This window comes from Electrophorus electricus, chromosome 5 (assembly GCF_041902795.1).
Source record: "Electrophorus electricus isolate QZ-2024a chromosome 5, ASM4190279v1, whole genome shotgun sequence".
Classification (NCBI taxonomy): Eukaryota; Metazoa; Chordata; class Actinopteri; order Gymnotiformes; family Gymnotidae; genus Electrophorus; species Electrophorus electricus.
Genome location: NC_137501.1, coordinates 23258027 through 23274665, shown reverse-complemented (window position 1 = coordinate 23274665; position 16639 = coordinate 23258027). Strand labels below are relative to the sequence as shown.

Below are 16639 nucleotides of genomic sequence, written 5' to 3'. Positions count from 1 at the left end.
AGTAAAAAAAAAAAAAAATAAATAAATAAATAAATAAATAAATAAATATATATATATATATATATATATATATATATAAATAAATAAATGAAAATTCTAAGAATTTATTTGTTTAGGCCTTAACTGAGAAGCTAAGCATGAATCCAACTATGTCTATACTCTTCTTAATAAATCCTTGCTTATCAATCCTCTCTTCAGCAGCAAGATTTTTTTTAAAGGCAGCTTCATAAATGCAATTGGATATTTTGACATCTTATAGTCCAGTCTAATTTCTGACCATATGTCAGTGCTAAGACAGCTCTTGTAAAAGTTCTAAATAATATTCACCCAAATAAAGATCCAGGCAACATATCAGCTACTTGTCCTTAGCACTGTATTTGACATTGTTGACCATAATATACTTTCAGGCTAGATAGGACTAGATAGGACATGTAACCAGTCTTTAGCTGGTTTAAATCATCTAGAAATCAGGGGCTGTTACCATTTTCAATTATGACTCACAACAAATCACCATGACACATGGGGATCCTGCAAAAATAGTTTTTTTTTGTGCCCCTTCTACCCAACCCATGCATGGTCCTGTGAGGTCAAATCCTGCAGTTATGCTACGTAAGGAATATTTCATTCAGGATATTAGCAAACAGTTTGTGCAGGTAGCGACAAATAGAATCCAGACAAAACTGATGGTTAAATGAGGAACAGTTCTCTGGTTTTCAGAAGCATGCTTTCATAAGATAATCTTAGCCATTGCTGCGGTACAGCTACTCCAAGTCCTACAACAAGAGTACTCTGCCATTTGGACTAAATTTTTATGTTGATTCTCATTTTCCTATTTCAATGCAGTATGTATATGCCAAACATATGACCTATTATGTACATATTCAACAACTTTAAACATGTTATGTAAAGCAAAAATACATTTCTATATTTGGACATCAAGTGTTTGGAGATTACTTTGTCTGCTATATGAGGTGTGACATGATGCCCTATAAATGTATGCACAGAGAAATACCACATTATTTCCCACAGGTCTCTGTGCTCACCTCATCATCACTTGTAAATTACAAAGGTCGAGATGAACCGCCAAAGCATCAGGAAGTCAGGCCTCTAAAAATAGAGACGCAAGGAACAAAAATACAGTAAATTGTACCTTGTAGTACGAAGATCCCATAGCTTAATACCATCTGTTACAGCACTGCTGAGGAAAAGATTGTATGAATCCTGGTCCTTTGTACTGAACATGGATCCCTGCAAGAAAGCAGAAAGTAGTTATACTAAACAGGAACCTGGCAACTACCTGATATACTCTTCAAAATACAGACATACATTTTGAACACTGTGACACTCATTCCCTAAATACATGCATCATTCTGTGCCTTCCTCAACAGTGCCTCTGAGAACAACGGTTCTTTATCTTTTCTAGAGTATCTGTGAACTGCTGCTAAGTAGTTGAATCCTCCCATATTATGGCTCCTATTCAGTGGGAAACCCAAGAAGAGATTGATTAGTATGTCCTATCAATCATATCATTGGTCAGACCATTGCTCTTGGCACAAGGAGTGTGTCCCAGTTGCTTAGGACCAGCTCCTTAGCTAGGCACACACAACAGGGTATCCTGGGGTCACACTGGAGAAACTAAAGGGATTCCTTCTCCAGTGTTTGCTTTACTTCACTCATCACAGCACTCCTCTTCCCTCTGCAACTACAGTAGCCATTGTTTCTCTGTTCTCTGATCAAGCACTGGATGTCGATGACTCCCCAACTTGTTCCATGTGCTCCCTGCTCTGCCTGTGTGCTGGAAGCTGTGTGGCTATTATTACTTACAGTCTGGATTCAGAAATTATACCACTGTTTGGACAGCCCTAGGTTTTTGTTGAGGAGTGGTACTCTCACACCTCCAGCTACTTTCCCCCCACACTCAGACCCTGTCCTAATGCCATCTGCTCTACGCACCTGTTTCTCATTAACTGAACCTGTTTGCACTCAGCCAAAGTCTGTCCAAAATCTTGAACTACTAATAAGGCAGTCTGAGCCTTCTTCTGATTAGTCTGGTATCTTGATGATGACTTTCTTGTCTGTTTGGACTATAGTTCTGCCTCCTTATCATAATTCAGTATTTAACCACTTATACACACATACACACATACACACACACACACACACACACACATACATACAGATATCTGTTTGACCTTGTTTCATGGCTGATAAACTCCTTCCACCAAGAAGACCTTGAATGTAACTTCCTGAATATCTAGCATAAACTACTGCTGAAAAAATATAATAAATGTCTGCACACCATGCTTAAAGCCCCTTTATTTATCAAAGTATCTCACATGCAACGTTTTGACCTTAATCCTATACCAAATAGAGACAAAAGAGTTCAACATCACGCTGTACCACATGTTCAGTTCAACTGATTGTGTGGGGCTGAAATGATAGGAAGAACAGCTGATTAGAAAGAATGAAAGAAAAGATACATTTTGTGACTATAGATGGGAGTCTTCCATTTGACTTGCTTCTGTGAGGCCCCGAGGGATCAAGAGTCACTAGGTTTAAGTCTCTGCACTGGCATTACATAAGGGCTGTGTTTAGCATGACAGAGTGGGAATTCCAAAACACGGACATTGTGAGAGAGACACTATTCTCATAATGCAGGGCATGCTAGATAGTTTACTAATCCAATTAAACAAGGCCTAACTTCTCTACCATTATAGAGGAAGCATTAGGTGGATTTACATAGAGACTAAACAGAGAACACTGCTCGTGCAGTGAGAACAATATACAGTGCAAAATAACTGCTGGATATAATTTTGTAAAACAGGATATGAGTATATGCCATTTTGTCATGAATACCAGTATCCTGTTTAGAAGGAATCTGTCCATTTGAAATTTGACTCAGCCAGATTTTTTGCCAGGTACTTTACTTAACCTGTCCTCTGGATTTACATCCAGACACTCGCTAGACATTCAGTAAGATGAGTGAGTCTCACAAAAAATGAGAACTAAGAACTAAGAGGTTGAAAAACCTCACTCAACTGTTGGTGGGACACCATGCTGAAATGCCTCACATTTATCCTGTGGACTGCTTCTTGCATAACTGTCAATAAGGCTTTATATAATGAATTAACTGGGTGGACAAACAGAAGTTTATTACATTTTTGGACAGGCTGTTGAGCCACATTGGCACAACATTCTACAGCTGTAAATAGTTTTCCCTGGTTCTATTATACATTTCACTATATACTCAAATGTTCAAGTTAAATGTTCAAATCCAGTCATGCTTAGCTAGTACAGAGACTCCCAAATTATTTTCCAGAATCACCACTATTATTCAGGGATGCGGTTCCATGAGTCATCCAGTCATAATTTAGAAAAACACAAATCAGATCCATGGCCTTTAAACAAAGTCAAGAGAAAATAAGTGACTCTATAGTTCTAGCTGAGAGTTCTTTTGCGTTTTTTCCATGGATGTGGCTAATGGCTCAACCATGGAAAATGTAGAGAAAGAGAGATTTTCGAACTTTTACAAGGAAACTAATGCGCTGCAGACTCACAAAAAAAGATGTAAAGAGTTAATATTCAGAGAGGATGCTTGTACTCAAACATGCACACACAAACAAACATGCATACTCACAAAAGGCTGAAGTTTCAAATTACCTTTTTAAAAACAGAAAAACTCAAAAATTTATATAACTCTAAAAATGGCATATCAGCCATAAAAGACATTCACAACATTTGATGTTTGGCTTTGGTTTGTCGGTGTGTAACTGAGTTCAAACAAATTTAATATCATCATATGAAGTATCAACTGCTTGTTTCAGAATAGCACAGCTGGCTTGGCATTCATTGTGTAACACAATTCTTACTTTAAGGCTTTTTTGTTTTCAAAAACACATCATAGCATATGTAAATAAATAATACAAGTCAATAATTGTTCTGTCTTTCTATGAACCAAATATGTTTGTCTGAAAGATTTCTTTACTTGATGAAAGTTTTCTTTAACCGATGCTTCCTTTACCTGGTGAAAGTATATCTCTCACAGAAGTGCAATGGCTATAGGATTTTATATGGGTTTTATTTATTCATTGGGATACAAGACGCTATTAATTGTATGATCTTTTTTTGAATATGGACTCAATCGTCCAAAAAAGTCACTCTTGTGGATGGACCAAAATTTCCAATCCACAGGTTAGCCACTTTTATGTTTTCATTGGTAAAAAGCATTCATAACTAAAACTAAAACTAAAAGTACAACCTATGCATTTGAAATGGACCTTTGAATATTTATATTGATTTTCTCTTGTAACTTCTGTTCTTATTCTAATCTTCAGCAGTGGTCCTACAAAATATATAGTGCTTTCTAGGAGAACTGCCTCCAAATGTTTTGTGACCCCCCCCCCCCCCACCTACCTTATTCTGGCAGAGGTGGTGGACAGCTCTGCAGTGAGCTTCAGTAATCTTTGCTGCCACACAGCCGTGGTTCATGTCAAACACTTGGATGGAGTGATCAGCCCCAGCAGCCAAGATTATGTCTTTACACTCATGCTAAGAAGCTCTAGGATTGTGTAAATTGGCACAGACCCATATGAAACCCAAGCTAAATAACAAATGTACTTAATGGGCACTTAAGGCCATGACCATAATATGAAAAACTATGATCATGTGTAATTATTGCAGGTATAATTTATGGACTATTTAAACATTAGGTCACATTAGGTCAAAGATTGTTAGTCATTATACTAAAAATGAAATAATATATTGATACTGTGGCTGTATGCAACATCTGTATTGTAATCTCAACCAGAAGTGAACAGAAATACTATAATAATGTTCCTACTGGAAAATCTGATGTATTCTCTTGCGTCTATAGCCAGACCCATTTATCAGTATTACATCACAAAAAAAAGGATAAGCTATACACTACTATAAAACAGGTTCAGTGGATTTACTGTTGAAAAACTGCTCTTTAAAAGTCTTAATAATGGGAAATGGGACTGAAGACATTGTTTAGAATCAGACAGATTCAAATGATTTATGACACAGTTGCACTGTAGCATCTTGCAGACTACACAAGAGACCCTAGTTTGGTAAGACAGGAGGAGTATGTGGTTCATTAGACTCATCAGGTAGAGAATGCTAAGGCTACTTCACCCTGTCACAGCACAAAGGATTTCCCTCTTGTAAGATTGCAACCAAATATCAAAAATAAATATGATTTATCTGTTGTAAAAAACTGGATTAAAGTCAGTATTATCAAAAACACAGTGCAGAGTACATTTCATCCCTAATTTACTGAAATATTATTACAAACTGATGTAACATCACTAGACATATTTTTCAGAAGATTTCATTTTGAATTCTCTGAAAGCAAATTAGATTTTGCATCACTGGAAACATACTGTAGAGGATGTTTCATCATCAATTTTGAAAGCACATTTCTATCCTTCAAACCTCTTATGCTAGACATTCAAAACACCATGTCAGAGAAGAATTTGCTGGATGGAGCTGTGTTTGGATACAGGAATAAAAGTCGTTGACGGCTGAGACTGCACTGATGTCTGTTCCTAGGTACGTGCTGAATGTGCTTGACAGCTTGAACATGCTCTTCTGTTTGTATCTGATGAAACACAATTGCCAGGATAAATGTAATAAAGCCATTCTGTAATAAAACTTTATATCATTGTTTACCAAGACAATGGCACTGTGAATAAAATAAACAATGAATGCTAGTTAATGGTGACCAGATAATAATATCAGTTGAATAATGATCCCTGGTTCTTTTCAATACTTTTAATATTACCAAACTGTAACATAATGATGAGGCAAGAGGCAGGAGGCAAGTTGCCAATTAAACTTGTCAATTTTACTGAATCATTCAGAAAAAAATAGCCTGAGAGAGAGGATGAGATATAAGGGCCAAAGAAACATGACAAATTTATTGCTGTCACTCAAGCCTTATTAAAGCAATCATTCCTTCGCTGATATAACTGATATAATTGTATTTATTACACTCTGAAAGGTATTCATATATTATAAAAATCTGCAGGGCAATATGATTTAGGATAACATATGAGAGCTGAAGTTGTTCTTTTATCCCTAAACACAAAATTATGCCAGTTATGGTCTGATAGGGTACCTACATCTCTATATCACGGGGGAAAACAAACAAACAAAAAACAAAAAAAATCCAAAAAACCTTTGCCCACTGATTCTCTACTCATTGCTATGTTTATATGTATCTTCAGGATTGGCTAAACTGGACCACGATCAGTTTTCTAAAGAAAGATTCCAAGTCCTCAAAGAAAACTGCAAATGAAAAAACATGGACACATACAACTGGAGGATGCAGGATGTTTATATATTTATGTATATGTATGTCTGTACCTCTTGATGTCATCTTTTGTCTGGTCCAGGTGGTAAAGATACAGGCGCAGACTGGACCCACAGGCCAGTAGTATAAACTTGTCTAAGTAATAGAACTGGGCCCATCTGATGGCCTTCAGATGTCCTTCTTTTCCCTAGATAATCATTTTAAAAAACAACAACTAAACAAATAAATCAAAAAACAATAAGTTAAGGGAAAAAATATAACAACAAACAGGCCTCATACCATGTGGTATTTTCATACATCAACATCTTGATAGTTATTTATAAGTTGAATCTTTGCTAAAGCTTAGATTTCTTTGTCTCTCTCACTGTTTCACCAAAAATGGCCATTGAGGAGTTTCATGGAAAAGGCAGAGGAATTATTTTTTCCACTTGGAAAAAGGAGCTCATGAGAGGGGATCAGCAGACTGGCTTAAGACAGTACCATGCTCTTGTCATCAGAGCTGCTTTTGCACTGATGTGTGCATTTCAAAAGAGTTCCAAGCAGATGTATTTTTAAATACTAGGCAATATAAAGCAAGAAATTTGTATTTTTCGTCTAAAAGAAGCTGAATTAATATATGGAAGTGAAAGTCAGAATTATTACTGTAACAAAACAGACATACAGCCCTGTCAGCAGACACACATTCCCTATATTAATCCAGGTCAGAAAGCTTTCAAAATATAGAGTACAAAGTCTCACAGAGTACATTCTAGTGTGTAGAATGCTTCTCTCCCTCTCCAAGTTCTTTCTCCTTATCAACTAGCTCTGTTATTGCCAAAACATCCAAACTGCAACACAAGTGCTGAAAACCTGAAATCCTTGGCTTCCTTCATTCCTTCCTTCCTTTAAGGTGTGCTTTAAGGTCTGAGAGAGTTAGTAAAGGCTAAAGTGGAGCATCCAGGCCTGGCTCACACTGTAGAGCATCAAAGGGGTCATGATGGTCTGCACATGCTCAGTGCATCACTGAGCAGGATATCAGTAGCAGCCTCCGTAGATATTTTGGAGCGAGCTGCAACAGCGCAGCCAAGAGCAACACTTCCTGCCTCAATCACTCATTTCTCTCATTCCTTCACTGTATGCTGGAGCTCGGAAAAAAGGATCAATCCAAATGTGCCTATGCTAGCAATTTTCATACACTGAAATGGTTTCCTGGTTATCCTCACATATTATACCTACATTAATGGTATACAGATGAAATGACTCACTGATAAATACATCAGCAACAAAACACTGACCAAAACAACCATGTAACTGATCCTACAAATCAATCATCTCTCTTTCTGGGTACATTACCATGGTCATAGCTGGTTCAGTGACCTCAGTGGGCCAGACTGCCAGTGTGTGGTCATCAGACACACTCAGGAACCACTGCCTACTGTGACTCCAACACACAGAGGTCACTGGCTTATTATGCCCTGCAAACAGACAATGGAATTCATACCACTTCAGTCATAGGTTTAGTTAATTTTACTTGACTATCACTTCGCAAATAGTTTGCAAATTCTATCACTTCACAAACGTAACTGTTCATCATGAACGATTATTAAACTGTTGTATGTAAATGATTATGCATATATATGAGTTGTTTAGCCAACTTTTACATTTTAGTAAATTGGTAAGCTTAGTAACACAATATATTCTGTAAAATGAGGTAGACGAGACAGATATGACAACTCTGATATTGTCTTTTCTCTCTTACTGCCCCCTGGAGGAAGGGCCCTTTATTTCTTCATCCTTTCAGTTTCAAAGTTGCAGCACATTGCTCAGAGAAGTACTGCAAGAGTTATATTTACCCCAAGAGTTTTGGCTAAATTCTATAATATGACTACTTTGGTAGAGCAAAGAAACCTGCGATTTGAGAAATAAGTCACTGAATCATTTCTGTAAAGCTAATTTAGGAAGAGAGATAAAAAGGAACTCCAAAAAAGAAAAAGAAGAAAAAAACTCCCAGGATTGGAAGTAACCATGTGTGCTGCCATACCTGTGTAGACTGCAGGGCTGCCAGTGATGGAGGCCTTATACATAAAAACAGACCCATCGGCAAGTCCACACATGAACTGCTTTGCATCTCCTGAGCACAGCAAGAAACAAAGTGTAAACACATGAAAAAGTACCTCCTAACGTGGACATAAAATTAACAAAAAAAATGTGTAGCGCAGTGACCTTTAATCCCATAATGCTACGCCAGGCCTCTTCTGAAGTCAAATATTCTATTCCTGTTGTTTGTTTGTTTTGTAGGATTTCTGTCCTTTCCAGCAAGTAAAATGCATGCTTGGATGGATATAAATTTGCAGACTTCAGAACTTCAACCTTTCTGCCCTATGATGAACTCTGTAGTTACAGTTGTGTAACTGACACGCCACAGAATGAGTCTATAGACATGTTCGGGTAAACAGGCAGAAAGCATGGCCAACTAAACCTCTGTATTATGGGCATCTTTAGTTACATGACCAGAAAAGCAAATCAGTTTCAGAATTTATCATATAAGATTTAAAATTAAAGTAATTTATCACAAAATCTAATAAATAATACATTAGTAAAGTGGACACTGAATACCAAGATGCTATTAATAAATGATTTGCATTCAAGCAGAACTGCCTAGATATCAAAGTCTATTAACTGTGCTTTTGCCCTATATATTCTTTTTTATCTTTAGGTAAATCTTCTTACAAATAAGGCAAAATAAAGAATTATGTATCAAGATTTTTGATGATTCCTGTCATGGTACGGCCCCTCCTCCCAGATGTCTCCCTGTGTGTGTGCGTGTTTGTCCGTATGGCCATGACGCTCCTCATTTTGTATCATTATTGTGCATGTATATAAGTCTCTTGTTTAATTGTGAATGTTGTCATTGTTTAAACCTTACATGTGCCTGAGTGCCGTTTTGTGTAAATAAATGTATCATTCTCTTTCCCACAACTTGTCCCTGCATTATGCTTAGCCTCCTCTCATCACAATTCCATTGTAATATGATCTTAAAACTGGGAGAAGACCGATGGCTCACTTCATAGTATTAACCTATAAAATGTAGTATCATTAATCCTAATCAAGTATGAGTCAAGCTAATCATGCATTGGAAATTTTAAAATTAAATAACGATAAATATAATTTTCTATTGTGGAAGTGGTTTCAATCTCATGCTTAAACTACATATAGAAGGAAAAATTCACAAAATAAACAAAGTAGCTACAATTGCATTGATTGGTAAACCCATGATTTTGATTGGTTAATGCAGTGGAGCATCATCATACTAGCAGCGACAACTAAGAAACAACTTATCAATGGTAGAGATGACCACCGCTATAGGGCTAGCTGTACCTTATAAAAAGTATTTTCATATTTAACTTTTAAAAATAAAAATTTAATGACCAGTGACACAATGACCATTTATGTACACAGTGGGAAATTAATGTCACATTAGTTGGAATGGATGAAAATATGGATCAATTTGGTCTGACTTTATGCATTCACCTGAGTATTGGAGGCAGTGGATAGTGGTTGGCATGGTGGATATGGCCACCTGAGTGTGCGGGGCACTTGGGGCTGTGGAATGTGATGGATACTCCTGTAGAATAGCTCTGGAAAATAAAATAATATATTTTATTTAAACTTACCTAGGAGTATGGGAAATTATATTATTAAGTAGTTCTGAGACTTACCCATTATTTTTAGATTCCTTAGAAGTATTGCTTTTTTGCTTGATATTAGTCTTGGGTGTAAATATTGTCCTACTAATAGAATGAGATTTCCATACTTTAATTACTCACTTTTTCAGGGACTCTTTCAGGAAACTCAACATTACATACAGGGAGTGTCTTGATTCACTTACTACATTGTAAAAATATATATTTTTTTACTTTCATTTCAAATGTAGAAGATAACAGAAAAAACATCGTATTATTTTAAGTTCAATCAACTTAAAATTTCAACAGAACCAGCACACCTATTTTAAAAGAAGCAGTCATTTCACCACCATATTTATATGTATATATAAGTGATTATTATTTTTCCTTTTTTTTTCTATAAAGTGCAGCTCACATGAGATGAGATCAGAATTCTGTGTAGTCCTCAAACAAGTATTTGCTCCATCAAGCAGGTCCCCCCATATGTAAGCAGCCATATTTAAAATAGATTTAGTACCGACACAATGATACATCCAGGCTAGGTGTCAGTATGATGGCTGTTTCATATTGTGAAGAATAATCATTAGAAAATAATAAGAATAAATAATTATTGCTTCTTTAAGTTAAAACAATAAATATTTTTTTGTAGTGTGAACAATTCAAAAGCCCTTGGGTTACTGGGGGATTAACTTTGTACAACAAGCATCCCACATTTTAAAACTAAATAGTGCACAATGAAACACTAGTATGTAATAGTAATTATACTATGGCAAACATGAAAATTTGAGTTTACATGTAAAAACTACACGTAAAAATTCTAAAGTAAATTTTAAACTCTAAAAACATTTTAACCTGATTCCATAAATTGGATCCACGTTGTATAATCCATACAATTATAAGCAAAAAGCACAAGTGCGAGCTAGCCCTTCTTCATATAAATTGGGTTGTTAAATCATATTAAACTGGGAACTCAGAATGTAGAGGTGTTTAACTTACTGAGGACACATTGCATATCCTGATGACTTCACCATTGTGTGAAAAACAAGTGCATGATTTCTCACTCCTAGAATATGGAGATATAATACTGAATTTATATAAACAGTTTGCAAATATGCTAAATATTTTATCAACATCACTGAACCAAGACACAGCTATCCTAGTTGTAACCTCACATATATACACACACACGCACGCTCGCACGCACACATGCACACACACAAATGCACGCACGCATGTGCGCACGTGCACACACACACACACATCTGCTCTAAAATGGCTTACAAGTATATTGTAATTAAGTTATAATTACAATTTAAAATCAAAGTAGGTTCCTACTCCATACTGAGAAAATGAGCTTCTAATAAATGTCATTTGAGCAAGAAAGAATGCATGTCTCTGTCAGGAAGGTATGAAGCTATGAAAAGAGGTCATATGGAAATAAATCATTCTTCCCCTTAAAAATTATTCCCCTAATGAAATTCTAATCTGGTCAAAAGGGGGGCTCTCTTCCACCTCCGAGGCCACAGAGCAGACCTGGGACACACTAGTGCCTTGTGGATTAGCAACAAATCCATAAATGACCCAGCTATTAAGATAGCCTGGCCCATGACCATCAACCCCCGTCACTCTAAGGGTCAAAACTGATAGATGGTAAGGTTAAAAGCTCTTACCAGCCTGGGTATGGTAAGGAAGACCATAAATTCCATTACACTCAAATTCCTAACAGGGCAAGTAGCTTTGCTCATTTTCCTCATGTCATTTTTTCTTTTGTTATCTTATTAATTTATTTTCGTTAATGTGTACTCGTTGAAATTGACCCATCATGGATCTTATTGAACACACCCATCTACTCAAGACCAGAATTACAATACACTGCCTGTAAAGAACCCAATCTAATTTTGGAAAGGCCTGTGAGACTCTCACTTAAGCCAGATCCATGGTCCAATTCCTCAGTCTAAGAACGCTGGTCTCCGCACCATCACCGAATGCCAAGAACTTCAAGGAACAGCGGACTGCTTCAGAGTCATGGGACAATCTCACAGCAAGGGCGCTACATTCATCGCCATTCAGGCAGTTGGAGGAAACACTGAACATCTGGCAAGCTGACCTGACGCCCGAAGTCAAATGGATGCTCCCTTGCACTCTCTGCGCTGTCCAGATGATCCAATAGAATGCACTCATGCATCTCCAAACTGCTTGCCAGTGAGTTGTAAGAGCCGACATTTCCCTCATATGTTACCAGTTGGTATCATTAATAGCTTTAGTGTTTATTAGGTTAATTGGTTAGGTTTTAGGTTAAATTTACCAACTGTAACTAACAATTCATTAAAAGTACCAAAATTGTTACTATATATATATATATATATATATATATATATATATGTATATATATATATATATATATATATGTATATATATATATATATATATATATGTATATATATATATATATATATATATATGTATGTATATATATATATATATATATATATATATATATATATATATATATATATATATATATATATATATATATATATATATATATATATATATATATATATATATGAAAGTGTATTGTAGAATATGCTTTTTTCCCCCATATGATTTCTTTCCATAGTTCCATACTTTCCTCTTCCTGCATCATCCCCAAAATTAATTTTATATCACAATTTCACGCTCTGGTGTTGCTCATAGAAGACCGGTTTCCTTATGTTTCTTTCTCCCTATTCCCCTTATATGGACAGTTTTTGTCTCACCACTGTCACCCTAGGCTAGCATATTAGGGGCCAGAGCAGGAATGTTGTTTTAAGACACTGTCCATCATAAAGGGGCTATTTAAATAAAGCTGGATGAGAAAAAGATGGAAAGAAACAGAATTGGAGAGAGAGAGTACAAAGAGAATACATATCATATTGGTATACACTTACCTTCCTCTCAGAAAGAGCACTAAGAGGTTTTTCACAGAATGAAATGCATCTTAGCTGTGAGGAACGGCAGTTGTCCTTAGTTGCCATTTCTACTTATTGGCTGTGGTACTGGGCTTTTGCACTGAGGACTGATTCTGGTACATTTGACACCTTATACTGTAACTATGGCTAGCTATAGCAGGAGCCTGAAACAGATGATTAGAAATGCAACACTCAAGACTCTACCAGGGTGCAAGCCAAGCTCGCCAGTATGTGGTGTGCCACATTGCCTTGATGGGTGCAGACAGATGCTGCTTATGTGGTTTCATTCTTCTGTCACATTCATTTAGAACTGTCCCTGTTGCTCAATTCCTCAATAGCATCCATTCAATAAGAGATTGGAAACTATTTTGAAGTATAAGCATAATGGTTGCATTTGCTTAAAAAGCACAAGTTTATTTTTCACATCTTACAAGCAGCAGAAAGGAAAAATAATCCAGAAAGGTGACTAAGTCGCATTTTACTGGAAACCTTGGATGGAAAAGCATGTAATATAATTTGGCTACCACCGTTTAAATCACTTAATGTCATGAATGGCCACCCTCCTGGCATCCTTGTTTCTGTGGTTTCCCTGTCGTGTCTCTGTTTTCCTTTACTTCCTAGTTGTTCCATTGCTTGGTGTCATTTTCTCTGCCCCTCATTTGTTTTCCACACCTGTTCCTTGTTTCTAGTCTTGCTAAGTTCATGTATTTAAAACCCTGTCTTGTTCCTTGTGTCTTTGCTGTTCATTGAATATCTGAATGGTTGTACTTGGTTACACTTAATGACATTTTTATTACTTCTAATAATTGTTTAAATATAATTGGTGAACAAATATTAATAAAAAAGCTCTTTATTTCAAGTAGCAATTAAGGCAATTAAATATGAGTCAAAGTATTAGGCTGAATGCAAATAAGCAATATCAGTGATAAAAAATATTAGACTGTCATGATACGGCCCCTCCCCCTCAAAGTCTTTGTGTGTGTGTGCGTGTGTGTGTGTGTGTGTGTGTGTGTGTGTGTGTGTGTTTGCATGGTCACGCCCTGTCGTGTTTCTCACCTGATCCTTGTTCTGTGTCATTATCTTGCGTGCATATAAGTCACTTGTCTAGTCGTGGATTAACCCCAATAGCCTGCAAGATATGTCTCCTTTGTAGTGTGTTAATAAATGTATGTCTGTTTTACTCAACTCGCCCCTGCATCCTGCTCTCCCTCCTCAACGTTACATAGACAATCAGTACTTTGATATGCTACTTTTTAAAGCAATGCAAGGCTGTTAACAGCCTACACAGCCCATGTATAGCCTGCATTTTACAGAGGCTAAATAATAACTGGTCATTTTCCACAGTGGTCATGGCAACTCATTAGGTGCTATAAATTACACCACATGGTAAAATTGACAATACGAGGATAGGTGTATCATATGAAAACAGTGCTTTCTGTATTCGAAGGTGATAATACCCCTACATGCAGTGCTAATCAAATTCAGCAGTGGTTCCATGAACACCAAGATTAAATGAAATGCCTTCAATTGGCCCCATACTCACTGGATTCAAACTATGGAATCATTTTCATGCCAAAACTAGATCAAAAAACAGATGGCAAAAAATATAAACATGCACATTTTACAATTTCACATGTGAACTTGTGAGCAGAGAAAGAACTTAGTGTGCATTTACCATAATGCCATGCTCAAACTATCTTTTTTCATTCTCAAATGTTTTTTCCTTCTTGACTTGATCCCTGTCCGATTTGGTCACGTGAATTTCCTTTGGCTGCTTTTTGTTCAGGTTTTGGTACGGAGTGTGTTTGAAAGTTTGGGGGCAGGCTCATGGACATTTCTGTCAAAGAACGCTATTGGCTGATGGCTTCTGATTTTGTGACTAACAGCACACCACAAAATGCCTTTTAGAAAAGACTGCAGATTAAGAGGAACACAGACAGGTGAGTTAGATAGCTAGGTTAAAAGCAAAATTTGGTTTAATATAACTTGTAATAATAATGTAATAGTCAAGCTTAACATGCTTTTACTGATTCCCTTTTTCTGATTTCCTCCAACTCAAACTAGACGCAGAAGGTGAGGTGAATGCAAACTTGGTTAACAAAATATTTCTATAGGCACTACCAACTGCATTAGATTATAGATTACTATTGTTAAAGCAGATTAACTAGCTAAAGTATGAACTGAGGGAGTGGAATTCAGCAATAAACAAGGATCTGCCTAGAGTGTTTGCAAAAAGACCACTGGTGGCAAATGTTTTTAAGTTGTAGCTATTTCATTGCTAATCCAATTAATGTTACCTCTGTAGTGTAAACTAGTTAAACTAACATTACACTTTGTAACATTAGCATTACTAACATGACACTAAAGCCTGTATCCTGAACTGGGTGTATAATACCATGGAGAAAGCTCAGTATGCACTGATGTGAACTTATTGGAAATTAATTCCCAAAAAAAGGCATAAGATCAAAAAGGAAAAGACATGAAAGAATGAAGACAGTTTGAGCGCAACATTTGATAAACGCACACAAAATTCTGTGCTCATAGGTTTCACATTTATGCATTTACTAAAAATGCACGAAAGAATTGTTCTTTTATGTGTTGTGAATATTCTTTTTTTTATTATACTCTGGTTATTTGGCAGTACACAAAACTAGAAAAGGCATTTTCTCTTGTCTTGGGTTCTCCAGGAAAGCTGCTATGTTCTCATAGTCCTTGTCTCAGTTTCCATAACTGAGCAGCAGGATACAAACCCGCTTTACTGCACATAAAATGACTATCTGTCCGCAGCTCCCTCAAAGAACTAGTAAAATTGGATGGAAAAAAGCCTTCATAATTTATGTACTCACTTTTATGATTAATAATCTTGTCTGCCAATGGGAAAAGGAGGGAATGTATGAAAGGTGGAGAGAGTAAGTTTTTGTGGTTTTGGAGCTAGTGCTATAGCCTTGCACAAGCTAATAACTAATCCACTGCAATCTGCAAGCTTTTCTAGTTACCTCTTTATTCGCTCTGTCCTGCACTCCATATCTGTAATCTACTATGTTCTCTAGCCTCTAAATGTACATTATAAATTGTAAATATTTACTATTTTGACATGCTAATGTAAAAAGGAATCCCATACAAGGATCCCCTCTCCCTGGCTCATAGCAAAATCAGGTCTGGCTAAGTGTTTTGGTGTACCATGATTTAGGCATTTATGTGCCCTGCAAAAATTTATTGTCGGGATCAGTGATGTCTCACTAGTGTTATAAAGCTGGCCTTCTGTCACAGAATTAGTTGCAATTAGGACTCAACATTATCTCTATCTAAAATGCCTCATGTGCCAGAGCTGGAAAATGTTTTTCCAGCATAGTGAAATCTGCTGCATCAACAAATCACAGCAGGAGAAGAAAACACAATAAACTAGGAGAGAAAACCCTTAAAATCAGTATTGTGCCAACTAGTCACAAGTGAAGAAGTTTAAAAAAAGAACATGAAAAATGTGTCTCCTTCTTTTGCGTGTCGTAAACATGCACAAAAAAACAAGTTTACCATGGCAGCAAATCAAGCCCTCTGATAAGCAAAACTAAAATGTCCAGTAACAATAATTCTAACTTTATATTTAAGTTCAGTTTTATAGTCCTTCAAATGTAAACTACAAAAAAGTAATCTAAAAATCTGATAGTGTGGTTTTATATACCTTTGGACTATCT

At 36.4% G+C, this 16639-nt stretch overlaps 1 protein-coding gene across 6 annotated transcripts in view; it reads right to left on the bottom strand.

Annotated features, from left to right (window-relative positions):
- wdr27 (WD repeat domain 27) overlaps positions 1-16639 on the bottom strand; it is a 63916-nt gene that overhangs the window by 40741 nt on the left and 6536 nt on the right. For 5 of the 6 annotated variants that reach the window (XM_081714437.1, XM_027014232.3, XM_027014233.3 and 2 more), the window contains exons 13-21: positions 10993-11059; positions 10033-10104; positions 9845-9951; positions 8355-8444; positions 7667-7788; positions 6388-6521; positions 5523-5620; positions 4414-4535; positions 1151-1248 (exon numbers count right to left, since the gene is read on the bottom strand). In XM_081714437.1, the coding sequence (XP_081570563.1) occupies positions 1151-1248; positions 4414-4535; positions 5523-5620; positions 6388-6521; positions 7667-7788; positions 8355-8444; positions 9845-9951; positions 10033-10104; positions 10993-11059 (910 nt within the window). The remainder of the gene's footprint in view (positions 1-1150; positions 1249-4413; positions 4536-5522; positions 5621-6387; positions 6522-7666; positions 7789-8354; positions 8445-9844; positions 9952-10032; positions 10105-10992; positions 11060-16639) is intronic. The other variant, XM_081714436.1, reaches the window with a different exon arrangement.